General features: G+C 41.6%; 1 protein-coding gene across 3 annotated transcripts in view; it reads left to right on the top strand.

Moving 5' to 3' along the window:
• Positions 1 to 23544, top strand: part of WRN (WRN RecQ like helicase) — a 30841-nt gene that overhangs the window by 2273 nt on the left and 5024 nt on the right. For 2 of the 3 annotated variants that reach the window (XM_027749387.2, XM_027749388.2), the window contains exons 4-29: positions 921 to 1066; positions 3867 to 4015; positions 5997 to 6146; positions 7682 to 7754; positions 8682 to 8790; positions 9321 to 9723; positions 10324 to 10404; positions 10766 to 10910; positions 11567 to 11642; positions 12060 to 12127; positions 12290 to 12398; positions 13964 to 14032; positions 14230 to 14312; positions 14831 to 14937; positions 15665 to 15852; positions 15941 to 16118; positions 16682 to 16863; positions 17509 to 17610; positions 17980 to 18072; positions 19314 to 19455; positions 20814 to 20984; positions 21067 to 21161; positions 21795 to 21870; positions 22036 to 22109; positions 22960 to 23038; positions 23330 to 23442. In XM_027749387.2, the coding sequence (XP_027605188.2) occupies positions 921 to 1066; positions 3867 to 4015; positions 5997 to 6146; positions 7682 to 7754; positions 8682 to 8790; positions 9321 to 9723; positions 10324 to 10404; positions 10766 to 10910; positions 11567 to 11642; positions 12060 to 12127; positions 12290 to 12398; positions 13964 to 14032; positions 14230 to 14312; positions 14831 to 14937; positions 15665 to 15852; positions 15941 to 16118; positions 16682 to 16863; positions 17509 to 17610; positions 17980 to 18072; positions 19314 to 19455; positions 20814 to 20984; positions 21067 to 21161; positions 21795 to 21870; positions 22036 to 22109; positions 22960 to 23038; positions 23330 to 23442 (3261 nt within the window). The remainder of the gene's footprint in view (positions 1 to 920; positions 1067 to 3866; positions 4016 to 5996; positions 6147 to 7681; positions 7755 to 8681; positions 8791 to 9320; positions 9724 to 10323; positions 10405 to 10765; positions 10911 to 11566; positions 11643 to 12059; positions 12128 to 12289; positions 12399 to 13963; positions 14033 to 14229; positions 14313 to 14830; positions 14938 to 15664; positions 15853 to 15940; positions 16119 to 16681; positions 16864 to 17508; positions 17611 to 17979; positions 18073 to 19313; positions 19456 to 20813; positions 20985 to 21066; positions 21162 to 21794; positions 21871 to 22035; positions 22110 to 22959; positions 23039 to 23329; positions 23443 to 23544) is intronic. The other variant, XM_027749389.2, reaches the window with a different exon arrangement.

Genomic DNA, 23544 nt, shown 5'->3' with positions numbered 1-23544 from the left:
TTCCCATTTGGTTTATTTTTTTATGGGAGATGCCATGGCTTAACCTTCCAGTCCCTCTAAAGCAGAAGCAGTGAAGGCTCTAATGCAGGTCCTTTGCCTTCCACAGTGTGGATAATTCCATGAGCTTCAGTGACTTCATGGAGAAGTACGAGCTGTAAGAAATCAAGCACGTGTTAATTCCTAACTGGGGACTTTGTTTGAAGAAAAGGTGGTGAATTTGTGATGCAAATACATTATTTTCCCCCTTCTAGTGTAGCACAGCTCATATTGCTGGGGAAAAACTTCTGTACACAACTTCCAGTCCTGTGAGATGAGTGAAGAACAGGCTTTCAAGTGAACATGAGATAAATAAAGAACAGTATACAGTATTTCAAGGGAATATAAACTATTCCATCATCTCTTGCATCTGGCTGTCCTTGAGGCTTGTGTGGCAAGGTTTTGGCAGTGGGGGGGCTGAAGGCCCTGTGCTGCTGAAAGGGAAGAGGTAGAGAACTTGGGAGTTGAGCCAGGGAAGGAGGGAGGGGTGGAGGGAAGGTGTTTTTAAGGTTGAGTTTTATTTCTCCTTATCCACCTTTTTATTTGATTGATAATAAATTGGGTAATTTTGATGTGTCTGGTTTGCCTATGATGGTAATTGGGCTCTCCCTGTCCTTCTGTCAACCCACAACCTTAAGTTATTTATAGATAATACACTATTTGCCATCAGATCAGTTCAGTTCTAAAGTATTTCTTGTAGCCTTGTGGACCAGCAGGAATTTCTCCTCCTTTTGGTCTTGGTTTTAAATTGCTTTGTGTCCTGCTGGTGTGAAGTGAATGGACTGTGATTCTCTTCATCTTTATAGATGACTTAAGGTTGGTATTTTAAATCCTGGTAGAAGAACTCATAAATGGGAGGGATCTCTGTTTTTTTTTTTTCCTAGGCAGAGTTTATCAGATGGGGCTGCTGTTGGATTTGATATTGAATGGCCACCATCCTACACGAAAGGGAAAATGGCCAAAATCGCTGTAATCCAGATCTGTGTCGCTGAGGACAAGTGCTACTTGTTTCACATCTCTTCCATGGCAGGTACTGTACTTCCTCTCTTACTTAGGACATGAACTGCCCCTTGTTTCTTGTGGTTGAGTTTAAATTTAGGCTTGAGCAATGGCTGATAAATCCCACCACACTGGATAGCAAATATCCGTTGTTTTTCTCCCCTTTCCCACTTACAATAAAAGGATTTATTCTAAGAGTGATGCTTACATATCAAGGCAATCTTAGCCCCCCTCTGTGCTTGAGAACAGTGTGTTTGGTTCTGAACAGGGCAAGAGAGTCTTACTTGAGGCTTATTTTTCTGCCTGGGTGAGAATATTTTATTCCAGTTTTAAAAATTTAACTCCCTGCTCCTATAATGAACTTTCTGTTTAGTGCCAAGACAAACAACAAACCTAAGTAGAGCAGGCTGTGGTTTTGGTTTTTACTTTTTTTTTTTTTAATTTGGCTTCAACAAAAACCCTCAAAAATTATGGCTCTTGTGCTGTTTGTTCCCAATACCTGCGTTTTCTGACATCAGTTTTGGGAAAGAGCACTGGCTACCTGGTGTGATGCAGCTGTGAGGAGAGAAGGGGGGTGTGCTCAGCGGAGTCTGAATTCATTATGGATGTGAATAAAAGCTTCCAAATAGGGAAAATAGCAATGAGGGAAGGAGACTGCAATTTTATAACCTTTGGTTTAAAATGTTAGATTGAAACTATGCCTGTGAGAGGTTTCTGATTTCCCTGGGGGACTCACGCTGAGGTATAATAGCGGTAATTTTAATGTTGGTGTTCAATCCTTTGTCATTTGGAGCAAATGGGGTGGAAAATTTAATTGCTGGAGGCTATTCCATCAGGAGCACAGGGGAAAAAAAAAAGGATGTGAGGAGAGGAAGCAGAGGGAAGAAGAGTCATAAAGAGATGAAATGGTTTTGATTCTGGAAGGGGAGATGTTTGTGTGTCGACGCTGTTACAGCAGACGATGGATGGTGTTTCCTCCTGCATCGTTTTCCAAAAATTCCTGTCCTTGCCAGTGGGAGATGCACTTTGAACTGATTGAGGTGTCAGCCATTTTGCAGGATCCACAGGCAATTTAAGCTCATGATGCCAATATGTTTGATCTACAAAAATGTAAATATTGGCCAAATTAGCCACTGACTACAGAAAGCAGTAAGCCTTAGCCAAAAGGATAATACTTTCTTCTTCAGGAGCAATAGGAGTTCTTGGACTGTGTAGAAAGGACGAAACCACATTTACTTATTGGGAAGATTGTTCATAATTTACCCTTCTTTAGTCTTTTTTTTTTTTTCCCCGACAGACTTCTCAGAATGTGATTGTAGCCTCTGCTTAGTCTTGAACTTAGACTTTTTTTTGTTTGTTTGTTAGTCACTTTCCTAGGAATGAGGTGGTCGAAATGGGGCACAAGTCCTCCACTGGGAAGTGCCCATCCTTGAAGGTTTTAATGATGATTTTCTCAGGTGAAAATCCCTTGTACAGTAAGTCAGCTGCATATTGCAGGCTTTTATTTGGCTGGGTTTTATCTCCTTTGTGGAGGACTTGCCACATTTTTTTTTTTTTTTATGGCTGAGGTGCTTTGGAGATGTATTCTGTCTGCATCTTACAGCACCAGGCTACAATGGTTTTGTGGGGGTTTTTGACTGTTATTTCCTAATTCTTTGGATTGCACCTGCAATTTCCCAGTCCACAGCACAGCTGACTGTGGCTGTAGCTGCAAATGTGCCTCTACAGTGTCAGTGGCAGCCATGAGAGGGCAGAGAGAGCTGTGGAAAAATAATGCAAAAATAAAATCAGCCAGGCCAAGTGTTTGTTGAAGTACATAAACACATATTGCAGGGCTGAAAAAGGTGAAATTTGAAATCAGAACCAAGGTAGGTGCTAAGTACTATGTTTGTGCAATGCTGTGTTTGTAGGTACTAGAATTCCACTTGAGACTAACTCTGAGTATCCAGCTGTGCGGTCCTTAAAGTATGGATTTAAATAAGATGCTCTGAATTTTAAATGGAAATAAACACAGAGGAGAGGAAAAGGCTGTTATTGTTCAGGGATGAAGTGTCTGTGGCTGTTCCCTCCTGTAAGAAAATGAGATGAGGAAACAGCCTGCTTTAATTCAGTCCTGTAAGCTTGAAAATAGCCTTTGATCCAGGATTTCTGTGCCATCAGTTCGGGGTAAATCAAAATACAATACTTAGCATCTGAGTACATGCTTGAATATTGTGGGGTTTTTTTTTTTCTTGCTGACAAGACTGACTTCTTTGGGCTTGGTGGAGCATCTGGCTGGTGAATTCTGTTTTTCCAGAATGTCGGAGCAGCCCAGCGTTATCTCTGAGCGTGTCCCCACAGAACCTGTGCTCCTGCTGATTTCCCGTCCTTATGGCTTAAACTGTTGCCCAGAAATGGGAAATAGCCAAAATTGGGAAGGAGTGATGTGGGAAATAGTAAAATGATATTTCATTTGGTTTTATGAACATTGAGTTTTGAGAATTAAAATATCATCCAGTTAGAGGTTGCCTTTTTCATTATGTAATTTAACAATCAGAAAGACAGATTGAATAAGGTTGTTTAAGTGTTATTACTTGGCTTGTTTTCAGGTGCAGGATGAATTTGTGTATTTCAAATATTTCCTTGCTTGTGTTCAGATGATCCATCACAACCAGTTCACGTTTTTAGTCGTTCCAGAGTTGAGTCACATAAACAGAGGAACTTTGGGGACTCTTCCTTTGAAAGCCCAGGGTTTTGCTGGTGGCCTTTGTGCTCAGATTTTGTCATTTCCATTAGACTTTCTGGCATCTTCCAGTATTTAGTTTCTCATGTTTGGGCTTAATCTATTTTAGGTTTTCCCAAGGGACTCAAAAGGCTGCTCGAAGATGAAACAATTAAAAAGGTTGGCGTAGGAATTGAGGGAGATCAATGGAAGCTGATGAGTGACTTTGAAATCAAACTGAAGAGCTTTGTGGAGCTGGCTGACGTTGCTAATGAGAAAGTAAAACTTAAAACCTTTTTGTTGTGGGAGGGAATCTTGTTATTGTGCTGTACAAAAGGAGGCTTGCTTGTCTCGATAGGAGTTCAATTCCCATAGCAAACGTGTTCGTTGGGATAAAGCAGAGATCTATTGTCATTTATTTAGAAACAGCTTAAAAACACCTCTCACAGCCTACAGAACTGAGTACTGTCTGTCAGTGAGCCAGATTTTAATCAACATTTGTCCCCTTTCAGGTTTGTTCACCTTTAGTATTTACAAGGTATGGCATTTAAATTCAGCTACAGCTGCTTTTCCTTTAATTCCTAATGATGGAAATTGCCAGGTTGTGTCCAGTCAGGGTTCTCCTGGCAGTGGTGTCATTGTCCCAGCAATGACTGAACCTTGTAAATAGGGCACAAGAAGGAAGCCTTCCTTGCCATGGCCTGCTGGGTGCTGGAGGGAAGCATCAAGGTCTTCTTCCTTGGAGTCCTCCACATGGGGATGTTTGCCACACAGTCTGGAGCTGTAGAAATATCTTGATTTCCACTATTCTGAAGTTGGTGTCACCTCTGCTCTCATGTGGGCACAGTTTCTGAACACCTGATGACCTGTTGTTCACAGGTTGTGCTGCATTTGGCACGCCTTGAATTTCAGTTCAGTTCCAGAGATCATTTAATGTAGGGAGACCTGTGCTGTCTTTTTAGACAAGAAAGCAAAAGGTCTATTTCCTTCCAGATCATCCTGCCTTTCTTATTTCCTTTAAATAAATATAAATAAAATAAGTATAAATATAAATAAATATAAATTTAAAAAATTTCCTTTCCTTATGTCCCTTTAAAGCTCTTCTCTCTCTATGTGCAAGGCTTTTCCTGACCTGTCCTCTGTCTCTCCATGCATTTCCCATTCCTTCTGTGATGTACCATCGGCATTTGGGGCAGTGCTTTCCACATGAGCCACCTTAAAATTCCAGTTCCTAGTGGACTGGAAATTGTACAAATTCAACTGTTTTGCTCAAGCAATGAAAGGAGCTGCTACTTCTCAAATTTGGAGTTTCCTTGGTCACCTTTTTTTTTTTTAATCCCCTCATTCGACTCAGGATAACTTGTTATAAAGATGAGCAATGTGATCTCAGCAGCTTAAAAATCTTCTGCTAAAGAGAAAACAAACCAAAAATAAACTTGAAAGTGAAGCTTGAGAGAACAAAGAACGGGGTTATATATAATGGCACAATGCAAGGGGGAGGCTGGGGGAGCCTAAAAAGAACAGTTGGGAGGGTTGGTTTTTTTTTTTTATGCCAGAGGATGAGCTGATAATGCTGCACTGCTGCTGTAAGGCTCCATAGTTGTGCATGTTTTTTCCAAGTTGGAATAACAGCAGGCTGTGCTCCTGAGGGCTGGATTCTTGGGCTCTGAAGGGAAGCTTCCCAGACTGACTATGAAGACAATAGTGTGTAGCAGCTCTGATTGACAAGTGATTGCAGGAGCAATTGGGAACAGCAGTGTGCTGGGGTGACTCCTGGAGACTTGGGATGAGCTGCTTCCCAGCACATAGAATAGTGGTTAGTGTGGGCTATAGCTGTGCTCTTCTGCTTTGTGCTCGATTTCAGACTTACAAAAGATGTCAGACTTGACTATTCTTGCATTTTTTTTATTCAATAAATCCCTGGTGTTTGATATTGAGTTTTTTCTAATTAGAAAGGCGAATAATAGAAAAGTCCTGGAGGAAAGAGGTGATACTGTTTAAGTCCAGAGCATTTATTTTATCAACCCAGAGACTGCTTTGTCTAGTTTTTCCTGTTTCTGGCAGTGTGACAGTACTGAGAACGGTTACTGTTTTGAAAAACTAAATATGTTTTGACTAACCCAGAGCTCTTTGCTTCCAGTGAGGGAGTAAGTACAATTTGCTCTTTCTGGGGATACATTCTGCTAGGTCCAGTTGCTTTTCCTTTTAAACAAATCCTCTCTTTTTGGTTTTTTTGTTTGTTTGTTTGTTTTTTTCCCAGCTGAGGTGTAAGGAGACGTGGAGTCTGAATGGTTTGGTGAAACACCTTTTTGGGAAGCAGCTGTTGAAGGATAAGTCTGTCCGCTGTAGCAACTGGGAGAAGTTTCCACTCAGTGAGGAGCAGAAGCTGTATGCGGCCACAGATGCCTATGTAGGTACCACGTGGGATCACCATTCCACCTCTGGGAATGAATTCCTTCTCTAATGTGCTCTTAGCTGCTGCTTTTACTGCCTTTCTGATAGCTAGGAATGCTCTGAGATCCACTGTGCACGTGGGGTGCCTCAAGGTGGGAATGCCACCAACTGGGTTGCTGTCCCAACTCCTTGTCTGTCTGAAGTGTTTAAAGCTAAATGTTCTTCCAGAGCTTCATAGGATGTTCTTTGGGCTTGGAATGTGCCAGGTAGTGTGGGCACCAGGTGTGCCTGAGGAGTAGTCTGTCCATCTGGAATCATTTCAAGTTGTCACCTCAGGGAAGTGAGTTTTCCTGGAGCCATCAGGGGTTTTTTGTGTATGGAGGAAGGCTAAATTCTTGCAGTGTGACTATCCCATGTAGATGTGGCTTGGCTGGGGTTTATTTCAGGACAATAATTTTCATCTTTCTTAGCTGTTGATGAACCAAAATCCTGCTGAATAGATGATGTGAGATGAAATTTGAAAGCTAAACTTAGAAGAAACACAACCTTCTCCAGTGGGTAATGCAAGAGATCCACAGTATGGATTCTCAGGAAGAATTACTTAGTTGCATATGAATTTTTATAGCTCTGTAGAAATCCCTGGTTTTTCGTTATTTAGAAGCAGAGTAGTTTTCCTGTAGTTCTGTGCAGGGTTTTTCCAACATGCTACTGGGTCCTGCCTGCTTCCTGGGAGAAAATCATTCCTTATGGCAGCAAAAAAAATCCCCTAAAGCTTTTACTTCTAGGATTAGGTAGAGGGAGGGAATTTCGGTCAGTGGTCTCTTCTTTTCTGGCTCAGGGAAACATTGCATATTTTCTAGTTTAGTTAAATATTCAACCATGGGGGGTTTAGCACCTGTGAAGACCCAAACCAGTAAGGAAGAGAGCTTTTTTTTCCTTTAGTGCCTGGTTCAGCTGTTGTAGCTTTTTCCAGGCGGTGCATCTTTCCCACCGTGCTCTGTTCACCTGCCCTGCCTTTTGGAGCCTCCCAGGATAACATGAGGGAGTAACTTGTTTCTTTTTCTTCTCTGAGATGGTTTGGTTAACATGTGTAGCCTAATTAGCACATTCCTGGCTTCAGGCTGTATTTTTCTGTTACAACTTATTATTCATATCAAGGGAAATATTAAACACACCGAATCCACCTTGGTAGGTTTGTAGCTCTTTCCTGGAGCACAGCATGAAATCTGAATGAGGTGAGCAGATGGTGGGGCTGGGAGCTTTGTGTGTGCAGCAGACTTGCCAAGATGCCCATTCTGGGATCTATGTAACAGTATCCCGCTCCAAAGGGGATCCCAAGTCAGGATTTAGCCTTTTGTGCAGCCTTCTGTAACATGTGACCTGGTCCTGATGGATGATGGAGTTGGGGTGGGACAGTGGGCCAACAGTTTGGAATTTGCTGTTCGCAATGTATTTGTGCCATGGTTTGCCTGACTAATTCCCAGTTTCCTTAGTTTGGTCTCACAGATGCTGTTTCTCTGCTGAGAACTCATTATTTCCTTTCCCTTGTAGGCTGGCTACATAGTTTATGAAAAACTGAAAAATATGAAAAACAGTGACCAAAAGCTATTTTGTGTAAGGACAGGTAAGTTATGCATTCAGGCATAAGGAATTTGTTCAATGTACAATTCCATATTCCATTTCTCAATTAGTTGTTTGGTTTTTTTTAATAATATCAGGGTTGTTTAGCTTCTTGATGGTTGGAGATCACTTCCAGAGGGAGCAGACAATAAAAATTCTTGTAAGCCCAGGGTTACTATAGCCCGTGACTGTTTTCAAAATGTAGGATGTAGGAATGCTGTTTGAGGATGCTGTTTGTTTGTGTTTGTCTCTGCTGTACACAGAGATGGGAAGAATTCCTGCTGTCATTCCAGTTTGTTTATGGAAACACTTCAGTGAGTTCATCTCAGTTCTGCTGATTCAGGGACAAGTACGTAATTTAAGAACAAATAAAGGCCACAAAACAAACCATGTTATGGAGTAATGCTTTCCTTGAGGCACATAAATAGGACCCAAATGTTTTAGAGCAGCTTAGTATTATTTACTTCATTAGAGAAGTGATTTTAATGTCCTAGTTCTCGTTCAGTTACATCTTTCATAAAGGAAGTATGATAGGGAGCTTAGGGCTGAAAAGGGGGCTTGTTGTCTTCTGTCAAAGACAGAAGTGGCCTTACTATCCCCTTAATAGGAGCTGCAGTTTTTTTGGCCTTGGTTTAAACAGCGTATCTGTGGTAGCAGCTCTTTTCTGGAAGCTGGAGGGAAGCAGGGAAGGATCACTTTGTAGTGATCCTGTTGTGTATCTGTTTTCCCTGAGCATGTGTAATGGAAGAGATGCAGCGCAGAAGCACATGGAAGCTTGGCCTGATTCCCTGGGTATTCGACTTCTAAGCCCTGGGAAAAGCTGTTTTATCAGCTGTAGATGTTGTAGAAATGTAGTTACTGGAATGGGACTTAATTGCATATAGATGTTAGACCCCAATTATTGTGAAATAACTGATGACATTTCTTACAGATGCCATGTCTGAGGGTGTGAAGGAGCGCTTGACTTCACTGGCTGAAGAGATAACAGACCTGGCTTCCCACATCCCTGCCTCTTCTGGACAACTGGAAAACTTTCAGAGGTCAGTTTTTTGCCAACTTGTCTCTACTTTGCCTCTAAAATCAGGGTGTTCTCTTGATCTCTGAGGTCCCACACAACAAAATACACGTGAGTGAACAGCCAACTGTTATCTGTGTGTCCTTTTCCAAGAAAACGTTGCCTTTGTATGTAGGAATTTATGTTTGCACTGGTCTAATTGCAGTGGGTTTGACACTGAACTTGGCTGAGTTTTTCTTCCTGCTGAAATGCACAGCAAGACCTTTTTTCCTAACTACTCAGGGCTCTTGTGTGACTGCCCACTAGAAATCCAGAGAGTTTATCTAAGCAGGGGAGCCATATCACAGTGCTTTTGGAGGGCCTTTATAGGCTTTTTTCAGTGTGAAGAAATGTTAATTTTCTTCTCACAGAAGTGGAATGTCAGTTCTATATTGAGTGAGTGTTTCTGTGTGAAGTTTTGCACAAATTCAGTCTGGAGAGACGGATGACTTCAGAATCCTCTGTTCTGCTTGTAGCTCAGATGAGTGTCAGTAACTGCTTTGCTTCACTTCCCAGGGCTGCAGAAATACTGGCTGAGATATCAGAGAACATAAATGCCTTAAGAAGCACATTGTTGGGTTCAGGTTCCCCTTCTGGACTGGAGAGGAGCTGTGGTGCTGCAACTCCAACAAATTTTGAAGCCAAGTCAGCAAATGTTGAAGCACAAAAAGCTGAATGTGCTAAACAACTTGAAGGTGACTTTAACATCTGCTCTGATGCTACACTGGCTCTCCTCTGGGAGGGAGAAAGTAATGGAGAGGAGGCAGAGAGAGGTAACACTGTGGAAAATAGGGCTGCAGCAGCCAGATCTATGGACAAAGAGAGAGATGACTTCATATCACTGGACATTACTGAGCAAGAACTTCAGGTCTTGGAAGATCAGGCTGCAAAAGAGTTGGTCAAGGAAGCTGCACCTGAGGTAATTACTTCCCACAAGATTTAAAAAGTTTTTATCCCTGGAGGAATATTCAAGTATTTTGGAAGAAGGGCTCAGTCTGGGAAGTACCTGTGAAGGTAGTCAAGCATAAAGCTGCTCTTCAGTCATGTGTTTGGAAGGAGTGGTACCAAATATAGGAGGTCTAGGTGGTCTCATTAGTTTTCCTCTTTCACTTCTTAGAATGTTACCAAAGAATTCCTTGCAGTATGGGGACAAATTCTGCACTAGAGCATCTTCAGCTTGGTCATGACTAAAAAACAGCTCTGTTTCTAAGGGACCTGTAAACTAATAGTCCTTCTAGTGACTGAGTGTGGATTGATGCCTCCTCAATCAGATTAATATTTTCTTATGTTCCAAGCATGTCACTGCTGGTTTTTTGTCTTACTACAAATACTTTGGTTTTAGTGGACAAGCTTCAGAGCTGAATGCTGAGCTTAACTGCTTCTGGTAAGAAGCAAAAGAATACAGAGAAGTGGTTTATAATATGTACAGAAGTTTAGAAGCTTCTGGGTAAAACAGAAATAACTTTGGTACTAATAAGAAAATTGTGTGGGTTTTTATATTGTTTTGGTTGTTTTTTAGGAGGGATATTCCACAGATAATGAACAAAATGTTTCCTGTATCATTGAAAGTGATGAAGAACTGGAAATGGAGATGTTAAAAGTGAGTGCCTCAGGGTTTATCTTACAATTTTATTTTTTTTTTTTAATGATGATGCTCTGGGATCACAGTGAACTGGAGCATAGTTGAGGGGAGGGAATATGAAGTAAAACAGTGTTGCTTACAGAAGGTGGACGGAAGATAAAGGTGTGGATACCTAAGGAATTCAGTTTTCTGGTGTTAGACTTCAATATCACTTGGATCCTGTTGCATCATTACTATGCCAACTTGGACTGGATCCCCACGCTAGATTTAAGTTAAAACTAGTTTAGAAGTTAAATGTCCAAATATCATATTACCTCAGATACCTCATTTTACCTACCCATTCATGCTCCAAAATAACGTTTTTGTCCAAATTTCTCAGTCTTTAGATGATGTAGATGATTCTAAAGGAGTTGTACCTGAAAGAGGGTCCACTAAAGCCAGGAAAACTCCTGACACAGAAGTGAATGTAGCACCAGATGGTGATGAAGAGGAAGGCATTGAGGAAGAAGAGGAGGAATATTTTGGTAGTTCTTTTTTTAATTTCAATGCATGATTAAATAAACTGACTGTCTATGGAAGCAGCTGTGGAAGCACACCAACATTTGGTTTCTTAAAACAGAAAGAAAAAGCTCACCTGGACTTCCAAGGGAGAACTTGGATTGTGTAAAGATAAAAATGTAAAGATGGCACCTCCCATATCTGCCTTTGTTTTGTTCTCCTGTTGCTGCTTCATGGCAGAATCCTTAGGAAATTATGCCTCGGAGGGTGATCTGGAACTAATGCTCTGGGGCTGTCCCTGTGGAGACAAATCTAATGGGGAAAAGAGGCTGAAATGTGAGGAGAAATACACCTCGATTTGTTTGGATTAACCTGTTCCAAATGAAGCAGTTATGCATTACAGTCCTATTGCTATATCTCATTAATCAAGCCATATGTTCTCCTCCTCATGTGGGGTCTCTGAGGAGCCTTCTTGCTTTTTTTAATCCTTCACTCTAGCTTGTAAATACTTTGAGTTTGTCTCTCTCTTCACTGGAATTGCCCAAATTCTAAGCCCTGGGCATCACTAACAGACTGTTAGTGACTGTTAACATCACAAGCAGACTGTTGTTTGTCAAGACAGTGCTTCATCTTTTTAAATTTTAATCCCAGATGAGTTGGTTTTTCTTCTCTCCCACTAAAGATCCGCTGCTGCCAGAACCTGGTGAAAGCCACATCACGTGTCTGAAGACCTATTTTGGGCATTCTTCATTTAAACTGTGAGTGTATTTTCTGTTAAAATGGACACTGATTTTTTCTTTGCCTTTTTTCAACCTGGATGTTGTTTTTATTAATCCTTAAACAAACCCACTAACAAATCAAGGGTCCTGTTTACAATCTCCTTGTTTGAAGGTAACTGATCCACAAACACTGTGGAAACTACAGTTATTATTTGTGATCTCCTCTGAATGCCTGCATCAAATGCTGTTTGCCTTAGTCCTGTTGGAGATCCCCTCTTTGACACTCCTGGGCCTACCTGCAGTAGTCTGAGTGGCTGCACTATGCAAAGACAACACTCTAAGGCAGCCTCAAGGGTTTCTATAACCTACAATTCAACAGAATGTGCAGTTTCATACCATTCACTTGTTCTGTGTGGTGACACAAATCCAAGTATTCCCCTTTTGTTTAATTTAAAGGGTCCAGTGGAAAGTCATCAATTCTCTTTTAGAAGACAGAAGAGATAATCTTGTTGTCATGGCAACTGGTAAGTTACCTTCACACCCTAAGAAACAGCAAAAAAAAATTATTCCCTTTTTGGGGGGGACTAGCAGAACAAACATGTTGTCTAGGGCTGGCAAGGTTTTGTGATTGTCTGATTTAGTGTGTAGGACACATGATGTCTCACTTCTGCCCCTTTTTCTTTCAGGCTATGGAAAAAGCTTGTGCTACCAGTTTCCTCCTGTTTATACTGGACGTACAGGAGTTGTCATTTGTCCTCTTATCTCCCTGATGGAGGACCAGGTGCTGCAGTTGACGTAAGTAATGTGGTGGTAACAAGCTGCTGCTGCATTGCCCGTGGAAACACAGATCCTGCCGGTGGCATTTCTTGGGGCTTCAAGTGGAAGCTGTTTGTGTGTCAGCTGTAGAGCATATGTTTCTCCAGGAACACACACTGGCTGTGTAGACAGTCTCAAATCCCTGGATTTGCCAGGTAGGTGAACCGCAGGCTGAATTTGCAAAGGATCTTTGTGGGGTTTCTGAAGGAACACACAGAGTATTTCTGGGTTAATGGGCCTTTTTTTGCCCAGACTGAAGTGACAGAGTAACTTCACGGGCTGTTTCAGCCTGTGGGAGTTCTATCAGAGTTGGGCAGGGCTTCCTTTGGGTCTGAGAAGTGACATCTGAGTAGCTGGAAGCTGCAGGCAATTCAGATCCAAGTTGTAGCACAGGCTTTCCAGAGGGACAGTGCAGTAGGTCTCCTAAGAGTTGGCCTCTTCAGTTCTGTTTCTGAGGGGGGAAACTTGTGGGTGACACCAAATTGCTTTCACATGAGCAGTCACAGGTATTGTCAAGATAATTTTGTTTGATTTTTTTTTTAAATACCTGATAATGCTTTCTGCACACACACTTGCTTCCTATTGTAAGAGCTGTTCACTTCAGACACTTCTTCATAGAAGCTGTGGGAATCACGCTGAGTTATCTAGTTCATTCTTGCCTTGTCCAACTTGGGAAAAAGGGGGCTTTTGTGAAAGGGGGGATATGAAGATGTTTTGAAGTGAGAAACATCAATTATGTGTGGCATTTTCATGACTGTGTGCAGGTGAATGGCTGGACAGCCTCAGCTCCTTGACTGGGAATTACTCAGCAGGGTGTCTGTGTATTCAGCTGCTGCTTTGACCTTTCCACTGTTTTCCTCAGTGGAGAGGGTTTATTCACTACATTCCCAGTGGGTCATTCATTTTGAAGGCTCAGGAGACTGAATTTCTACAATCTGCTGCCACTCAGTAATTTGTCTGTCAGTCTGGCTGCTCAGCAGCTGTGAAGACCAAGAGATGTAGGAAAACTCGGTGATTTATTGCATTAAGAGCTAAAATACAAATTGGTTGAGCTGGTAATTATGGAGTTTGTCATTAAAAAGCAGCCACCTGATGGAAAATTAGCAGATGCAGCATGAGTAGCTCACAAAAGATAGAATGTCAAGGCAAAAAAATGGTGAGCTAAAATGCTAACATCCAAGCATGATGGACTGCATAAGAGAATAGTTAAAGAAAATACATTTAGCAAATTCTTTTAGGTGTTTTATTAGTGAACTTGTCTCCTGTGCAAGGAAAATGGTCTTCCTTTCACCAATTCCTAATTGTACTCATCTGATGTGTCTCTTGTGGAGAGAGCTGGAGGGGAAGTGGAAGAGGATTTGGGTGGCAGGAGTAGCCATGGACCACTCTTGCTTTTTTGAAAGGATTTTCCCCACAAAGATCCTTGAAGAAAATAGTCTCTGACCTCACAGCTTGAACTTCCTTTAGAAATGCTGGCACTGGCTGGAAGCTAAAGCTTGGAGAGAGTAAATGTGTTCATGACTGTGCTTTTTTTATTTCTGCAGAATGTCAGGGATTCCAGCTTGTTTCCTTGGTTCAGCTCAGTCAAAACAGGTCAAGGAAGCCATCAGAGGGTGAGTCTTAGCCAAGCTTTCTGGGACTGTGGGTGTGACTTTTCTGGAATGTTTTCTATGGTCTTCACTGAGTTCCTCTTGTTCCCTATCAGAAATCTAGTCTTGTTCTCATTTCCCTTTTCAAGACAATCGTGACTTTGTTGAATTTACTTATCTGGGGTTTTCTCTCCTTTGACAGTGTATTTTTGGTCTTTCAGAGGTCAGTACAGTGTCATATACATGACTCCAGAGTTTTGTTCTGGGAACTTACAGTTACTTCAGGATCTTGACCAAACTGTTGGTAAGTTGAGGATAAGGCTGTGGGTGAGTTGCCAGGCTGATTAAATTAATAGTTTTGTTTAAAAATTCTGAATATCTGAATATTTTTCACTAGTTCCTTGGTGAGGGTAGTGTAGTGACTGTAAATAAATGGTGTCATGAGATCCTGCCATTGATAAAAAAATGTGAGTAGTGTCTTTAGCATGATCTTGGCCTGGGAATGTTGGGCAATTATTTGGGAACAGAGGTGCTAAAGCACTGATTGTTGAATCACAGGAATTGAAATGCATAACACTAAATATTTTAGCCTTTTAGTATTTGTATTTCTTTGGTCTTCAGCTGAATGTAAAAATGAAGTGGTGTTTTCAACTGCAGTAATGCATCTTAAAAATGCTCTTTTTATCAAAGGTGATGCAGCTGGTGGACAGGTCGTTGAGTAAAATCAAGGCATGTAAACTCCAGGAGTTGTTTTAGCAAGGAACTGAGTTTCTAGTGCTGTAAGCAGTTCACATGTCTGTGCTGTGGTTTTGTGCCCACCAGGTATCACCCTCATAGCTGTGGATGAAGCTCACTGCGTCTCCGAGTGGGGCCACGACTTCAGAAACTCCTTCAGAACTTTAGGCTCACTAAAGAAGGTTCTGCCACTGGTGAGGTTTGGATATGTTGGGTTTCCAATAAAAGAGAAGGATTTTGTGTGATAGTTTGGAAATAGCAGGTTCTTTTACCTTGTCCTTCGGGTGTACTGACCATGCTGGCTTGGAGTTTGAGCAGTCCCTGTCAGTGACTGGGTTTTGTGGTTTCTTTTCCAAATGCTTAAATGAAGGATATTCTGAAATTGGGCTGCCAGAAACTTCTGAAATGTAAACTGCTTTGGATCCCTATGCTGTGGAACATGATGACATGATGTTCCTAAGCTTCTGGTTTAACTTTGAGAGATTTTTTTTTTTTTTTATTTCCTGACTGAGTGAATTGTAGGAACATGCAACTCATTTCTAGACATTCCTCAAGCATTTATTGCATGAGCTTAAAAATTTAGACCTGAACTTTACATGCTCTTATTGGAAGTTTGATCCTATGTTCCCTAAATTTAGCTAATAACATCAGAAAATTACTGTGGACTCATGGAAGATACACACATTCACAATTAAACTTCATGTTTTAGGAGTTCTGTTCCTGTCTGCTGTCCTGCAACTTTGATCCTAAATGCTCAGGAAGCTGAATATGAACTACATTTTTCAAATAACTGACCTGATCCAGTGATCATAAACTCATTCAAGTGGCTGTTTACATTCTGTATCAGTTTCCTACTGAGTTTTTTGGTTAAAAAAAGAAATTAATGAAAGGTCATGGATGTTTTTCTACTTCTCATTGCAGGTTCCCATTGTTGCTTTAACTGCAACTGCCAGCCCCTCAATTAGAGAGGACATAGTGAAATGCCTGAACCTGAGGAATCCCCAGGTTACCTGTACTAGTTTTGACAGACCTAACCTGTACTTGGAAGTTGGACAACAAAGTGGAGATATCTGTAAGGATTTGAAACAGTTCCTAACTAGGAAAGGAAGGTAAGCCTGGTTTTGTTGATCCCTCAGGCTTCTTGCAGGTGGATGACTTCCTCTGTTCTGTCTCTTTACATGTTGTTATTATTTTAAGCGGTTCTGTGTATGAGTTTGAAGGCCCCACTATCATCTACTGCCCTACAAGAAAGGCCACTGAGCAAGTAGTGTCTGAATTGAATAAACTCAACGTGGCCTGTGGTGCCTACCATGCTGGCATGGGGAACAAACAGAGGAGAGACACCCACCACCAGTTCATGAGGGATGAAATTCAGGTATGAAGGAAACAAAATCCGCTTGGTCCTCTTAAGAACTGCAGAGTTTCTGGTGGTAGGAAGAATTTTGGACCATCAGTATATGTTACAGGTTTCTTCTGTCTCCAATTCTGGGCAAAGAAGTTGCTGGTCTATGCTGACAGTAATAAGATTCCTGGCTTATCCTGGTGATTTCTATAGTAATTCCCTTAAAAAATGCATGACATTTAAGGAAAGTAGTGGTGGCTGGACCAACATGATCACAATTTGTGAGCTGCTTTTTTCCTAGGCAGCAGTGCTATCCTGGTACTTGTGTTCCTTCTCACAATAACTTTGAGAACAGCTACTTGAAAACACTCCTCCATTTCCCTCAGCACATCATTCCTGTCATGTTTATATTCCTATGGCTGTTCTCTGGCCAAAATCAGACTTAAGGTAGCCACGTGTGAGTCTGAAGCTGTTGTAATTTTAAGCTGGATTTTGAGTCTGTAGCAACAAGTTGTCACCAAGAGTGTGAACATTAATCCAGGCTTATTCTTTGTGCTCCCTTGAAAACATTCAACATGTGGCCTCTTGTTTTGTAGTGTGTTGTGGCTACAGTGGCATTTGGAATGGGCATCAATAAAGCAGATATCCGGTTGGTTATTCATTACGGTGCCCCGAAGGAAATGGAATCCTATTATCAGGAAATCGGGAGAGCTGGCCGGGATGGGCTTCCTGCTTCCTGCCACGTCTTGTGGGCTGCAACAGACTTGGCTTGTAACAGGTAAAGGACTGGGAACGACTGATTTGACACAACCAGGACAGTTTTTGATGCCCTGTGGTGCAGGGTGCTAGCTCAGGTTTGGCTCGTGCAGCAGCTCAGGGCAGGGCAAGAACGAGCACTCCGTATTCCCATCAAGTAGTCCCATGTTATTTTCTCAGTTGGATGCTTCCAGTGATTACTGTGAAGGATATTAAATGAGGCAACAGGTAGATATGTCCTAACATGCCACCTGTGGGGCTCTTAAAAGAAGAGTGATGATATCCCAGTGTATTTTGCCATCTGGCAGTGGAGCTGATGACAAATTGCCAGAGATTGGACAACTAGGGAATGAGAGAAGCAGTTCTCAGTGCCCTCTGCCCTCTTCTCCCTCCTTGGTGCCTTTTTGGCATGGGTCTCTGAGGTTCAGTAGTGAGGTTGAAAGAAGTTGTAATATTCTGATGGGATAATATTTAGAAGAATGTGCTTTCCTTAGTATGCTCTGAGTATCAGGGCAGTGGAGAAGCAGGCAGGCAGCTTGGGGCTGGGTTTTGTAGCATACATTTTCTAGCTGTTCCTTCTGAATGCCTGGCACATTTCATTTCTGGTGTGAGACAGGGGAATAGTGGTGAGTGTTTAAGGCTCTTTACTTTTCCCCTTGGCTGACAGACGCCTCATAAACGAGATCCACAACGAGAAGTTCCGGTTGTACAAACTGAAGATGTTGGCAAAAATGGAGAAGTACCTTGTGTCCAACAGCTGCAGGAGGAAGTGAGTGCTAAAACCTGCTTAATGTTTTGTCACTTCAGGCAGCTCTGATAAGAGCTACTGACTTGGTCACAGCTGGAGGTTGTAACCAGAAGGCATCCTACACTAAGTCTGTTCTACGAGCACAGAACGTTCTATTTTATATTAATGAACAGTATCAAAAATACAGCCTTCAGCACATTTGTACACATACATTGAGTGTTTCCTTATTTATTTTAAAAAACCCAAACCTTTTCTTCAGAGGAATCAAAGCTAAATAATTGGTTCCCTAGTGAATTAATTAATGATGCTGATTTCAACTCAGTTTTCTGCCAGAAATTTCATGTGTAAATTCTTGGTCTTTTATTGAATTCCATCCATTCCCTTGGGTAGAATCATCCTGTCTCATTTTGAAGACAAACAGCTCCGAAAGGTTTCCTCTGGCATCATGGGCACAGAAGAATGCTGTGATAATTGCAGGTCCAGGTAAGCTTTCTTCCCTGAAGACTGATACTGGAGGTTATGTTCTCTCAGACTGACTTAGAAGGCAGATTATCTAAAATAATTGGCTTTTATGCATCTGATCTTGCAGATGTTCAGCCTGAGGTATATTTTGGAACAACTCTCTAACCTTTTTCTAATGAGTTGAGCAAGCCATAAGCTCTAAGTTAAGCTGTGGGGAAAGCCTGGAATAGAGCATGGTCACAGTTCCTATAAGGGTTTAAGCAACACTCTGAAAGTGTGAATACACTTTTATTAATCAGTTTAAGCCCTGTTGGGTAATTAATCCCGAAAGAAAACACTTGCAAGTGGTGTGGGCTAAATTGCCCCAGTGTCCAGGGAGCTGTGTTCCTGTTACACCATGTGCTGACATGTGTTCTTTTAGCCTTGATAATAATCTTGTGCATGTGCTCAAGGGAATTCAGGGGGTCAGTAGTCAGAGGCATGAGCAGAAACACCTTTCTCAGTTTGTTCTGTAGTTACAATAAAGCTTTCCCTGAAGTTACAATAAAGGATTCCTTGTTCTTGCTAGTAGCCTGGTGCTTTCTGATCCAAGACAAGGCATTATGCTGAGTTGTCTTCTGGAAAATGGTGATCAATTCAGCTGCACTTGAGTATGTCAGGAATTAAGAAGTCTTCGCTCGGCCTCTGCAATACCTAAAGGAGAATTTAAGAGATCATCATTTCAATCTTTGCAGTCATGTTGCTGTGCCAGTAAAGAGCCAGATGGTGAATTTGTATTGCAGAACTGAAATCCCTTGGAATAGATAATTTTCCTTTTCCTCCTTGGAAGTGATGTGTGCCAGTAACTTTTCAATGGGTTCTTCCAGTCAGTAATAAATGCATTGGTTTTTTTTCCCCTTTGTTTTCTCAAAGAAACAGACGAAAAACCTATTGGCTATTAGGTGCAATTAAAGGCATGTTGTACATGCCTAAACCAGCCAAAATATTTAAATAGTCAATTCAGAAGATTGCTGGGGCAATGTTCTGTAACAGCAGGTACAAGGAAGAACTGCTTATTTTTGGCTTGGACAGCTGTGTGAGACACTTGAAGCTACACTGACATAAATAATTAAACGTGTTAAGTGTAGAGTCCTAGGACCGAAAATGTGAGACTTAAGTCAATCACTTGTGGTTATTTCCTTTAGCTACCAATAGTATTTGGAACAAGGGAACGGGGGACTTGATTTGCCTGTATTAAACTTGGTTTTCTTTGTTGCCTCCAGAGGCTCCTGTCTTGCAGCCCCCAGTGACTCCGAGGGTGGCTTGCAGGATTTTGGGAAGCAAGCTCATCAGCTGCTGTCTGCAGTGGTCGCCCTGGATGAGAAGTTTGGGACTAAAAGGCCCATTCTGCTTCTCCGAGGGTCTGTAAGTGATAGTTGAACTCCTTGGATGTGTTCTGAGAGTGGAGGGGGCTGTTCCAGTGTCCCTCTCGATTGATCTACCAAACAATACGTGGGTTTACATCCATGTGCCTGTGTATATACCCTTTTTCTTGGGGAGATGGATATTTGTGTATATAGAGAGAGTTGTACTATCAGCAGTGAAGCTGCTCAGCACCACTTCCCCTACAACAAACAAGCTGATTGTCCTGAAAGTTTGTTATGAAAATACACTGCTTTGGTTATCTTGAAAGGAACAGCCTTTTCAGGACGAAGAACAAACGTCTTAACAGCTTAAAAATAGCTGGTTTATGTTTGAATAAAGCAAATGATTGCTTTCACTGTGGCTTTGTGCTGCTGGCTGACTTGGAGCAGTGAGGTTAGAAGTAGGATACTAGAATGAACGTAAAGGATAACATGTTTGAAATACAAAGTAAGAGGCTCACTGGAAATAAAAGCACAATAAGAGCAGAATCACTTTTTATGTTTACAAACTGAGGAGAGAAAGAAAGACCTGTAGTACTTGATAAAGCTGGGTGAATTATGTCCATTTTTAACCTTTTAATAAGACATTAAAGTTGCTTGCTGACACACAAGCATGTTGGGATAGAAATATTCTGTAACAGATTTTGGTGAATGACTATTCATTTATGAGGTCACTGGAGTAAGTGAAGCTTATGCCATATTTGCACTGCAAATCCAGAATAGCCTTTTACTGCCTACAAGAATAGCCTTTTCTGGGCTCTGAGTTCAGGGCCATAAAAACCCATCAGACAGAAGCTAATCAGCTTTTTTTGGACCCTGAACCATTGGTAAGATATGAGTAGATCAGCAATGTTTTAAAACAAACGAAAAACACTGCAATGAAGGCTGGAGGAGGAGGAGAAGTAGAGCTAACATGTGTAATGAACTTGCTTCTGGCTTGGTATCTGTGTCCTGGGATTTAAACAGGACTTGTGAATTTATTTTTACTGTTGTAGGCTCTTCTAAATCAAAAACTGAGTGGGTAACAGCTTCTGTTTGAACTGATGCTATGTTAGGTTGACCTCAAGTGGTTGAATACAAACTGCACTGGGTGACTTGATTTCTTTGCTGTGGATGGTTACAGGTCATTCCTGTAACCTCCTCCTATATGAAGGGAGATGTTTTAATAGTTCTGTGATGTAAGTGTAGGTTGGTGTGGGGTTTTAATGCAAAAGAAAATCGTGATCTATCCTGTCAGAAAGTGCAGGAGTGGATTAGATTAGAGGAAACTCCTCACTTTCCAGGGTTTTGGGTTGGGGGTTGTATTTAAAATTTGATTCCACAAGGACTGGACCAACATGATTCTTTCAAAAATTTCAGAACTCCCAACACTTGCCAGACCGGTTCCGAAGGCACCCCCTCTTTGGCAGTGGGAAAGAATGGCCGGAGAACTGGTGGAAACTGCTCTGCCAGCAGCTCATCATGGAAGGATTCCTCAAAGAAGTCTCAGGGCATAACAAGTTTGCAACTATTTGTGTGCTCACCCAGAAGGTACTTTTGGGTGTGAAACAACCCTTTGAGAGCTTCCCTGAGCTCTCAAATCCATGGCTAAGCCACACAGTTTTTCTTACAGGGTAGAAACTGGCTGTCAAAAGCTGGATCTGCTTCAAATCCAAGTCTTCTGTTACAGTCCAGTGAAGACCTGAATCTGCAGAGACCTTCTAGAAGGTAATTATGGCAGCTGAGCACTTCCTCACTAGCATCAACTCTGTCTCTGAAAGCTGCTTTTGGAGGTGGCGGGGTTGGACAGGAGAGCATGTGAAATTTTAGTTCTGCTTTCGCTTCTGGTTAAATTGAATAAAGAGTGCTGGCTTGGTCTTTCACAAAAGCAGAAAGAATAATGAACTGGAGAGTGCTGAGGCTTTGCTGCAACAGGAAGTAATATTAGAACAAAGCTCTTCAGTTCTGGCTGTAGGAGCCTGTTCTGGTGCCTACACAGAGTTGCTAATAAAGGTGATGATAAAGTACCAGTTTTCCTTTGCCTTCTAGTACACTTGTGACTCTTTCAGCTCTGTCTTCTAGAATTAAAAAAAATAGCTTATTATTTTACCAGTAAGCAATGCTGAAAGCTGTGTGCTTAGTGCAAACCAAAAAATTGGTACTAACTGGTTTCTCCACTAATGGGGTCTTTAAAATCAAAACTCTTTCAAGGGTTGTCATGAAAACTCTGTTTGTCACAAGAAACTTGAAATTGGTTTGCTTAGCGAAATGTTAATTTTTTATTTTTTTTTTTTAAGGGCAATGTGACTGTACAAATGATTTGGTCTGATTTTGATGAAGATGTAATTAATTTTATTCCAGCAGCAGACCTTTGCCTGTCCTCTCTGCGCAGCGCTCCCCAGGCACCAAAGGAACAGCACAGTCACCAGTCAAGCAGGTTTGTACCAGTACAACCCTCGTGCACTGCGATCCATCCTTGCTCATTTAAAAAAAAAAAAACCCTTGCAAACGAATCGTTAAAATTAATATTTTGCTGCTAACAGCAGCCTCAGTGAAAAGATGGTAAAGCAGCGTTTGTCTTGTTCTTCTGGTTTTTTAATAGATGTCTTTATATGAGATGTTTTCATATGAGAAAAAAGGTAAAACTCCTCCTAGAAGCAGTAACGCGACTAACAGGTACGGTATTGGAAACTGAAACAGAATTCCCTAACTCTGACTGTGTTAATAATAGGGATACTGCTTGCAGAGTGATCCTTAAAATGAGCATTCTCTTATGAAATGGCTGTGAAAATGTTTAATGCGTTTAAAAAAAAAAGGCAAGTGCCTAAAACTCTCATTATATTTCAAAACCTTGAGGTGTTACAACATTTAACAGTTAACATCACTTGAGGGCTTTGCCTTTCTACTGGTCTGGAGAAGACTATGACTAAGTTGAGGCTCCCTCAGGTCAAAAGAAATCAAATAACCTTTTGTAAAAAGCAGACCAAGTAATTTGTTTTCCTGGCTCATGTGCTGCTTCAGATTAAATGCACCTTGTATTTCTGAGTGGATTCCTCCTTCAGGCCACTATTCTGATGCTGGCAGATGACAGGAAAAGAGGCTGTGTCACTTAAATGAATAATTGCCACTGCAGCCATGGGAAGATGAATTATTTTAGGGGCAGCTAAAATCCAAATCAAGGGTTATTTTGTGCTGTGCTTAGGAAAGGATGCTCTTAGTCCAGCGTGTCTGCTAACAGATATAGCAGTATAATCATGGCAGTCTAATTAAAGGCAAACGTTCCTGAGTCTGGGAGCTGTGCTAATTCCACTTGGAGCACAGCAGCTGTGTCCCTGTCACTGATGGTTTTCAGGTTATTAGTGCTTTTTGCCAGGGTTAATGTTCTCCATGGGGAAAAATGTGAGGTGGGATGGCATCGGAATCATGTCGTGAGTGGACAAGTGCTTTTTGGAGCTTGTGTTTGTTAAAGTGTGTGAATAGACTGATCTAATGCCAAGCTTGCTTCACACTTCTGTCTTTTTGTTAGTACTTCAGGGCGTTCACCACTGAAATCTCCTTTGAAACCCCAAGAACCAGCTGTTTCATCCCGAGAAAAAGAGCTAGAGGTAAGGGTTTTCTTTGGGGGGATAGGGAGGATATCTCTGAATTGCAGTCAAACTGCAAACCACAGTTGTCCTGTGTTGGAGCAGCTGGCTTGGACAGCTCTTAAAAATGAGTTGTTTTGAATAAAAGTCCTAGAAGAGGAATTGAAATAGCTTAGGACAGGTTAAAGGATTGCAGGGGGTTTTGTGTATTAATGGAAAGATCAGGGAAGTGGATAACCTTTCCTCTTGTAGTAATTACACCTCTGAGTGATGTAGAGCTGCTTCATGAGAATTTGGCTCCCTTCTTCCCAGACTGCTCTGTATGGCAAGCTGCTGACTGCTAGACAGAAGGTAGCTAATGAGAAGGAAATTCCTCCAGCTGTCCTGGCAACCAATAAAGTCCTGGTGGAGATGGCCCGGATAAGGTAAAGCCAGCATGGAGATATGTTGTACAAATGGGGGAGGCTGCAAGCCAAGTCACAAATCCCCTTTCTGCTTCTCTTGGGAGAAGGGGTAAAGCATCCAAA

Source organism: Pipra filicauda, unplaced genomic scaffold (genome assembly GCF_003945595.2).
Source record: "Pipra filicauda isolate LSUMZ 115617 unplaced genomic scaffold, ASM394559v2 scaffold691_size150487_pilon, whole genome shotgun sequence".
Classification (NCBI taxonomy): Eukaryota; Metazoa; Chordata; class Aves; order Passeriformes; family Pipridae; genus Pipra; species Pipra filicauda.
The sequence above is the reverse complement of the archived record's forward strand: the minus strand, read 5'-3'. Positions and strand labels throughout refer to the sequence as shown.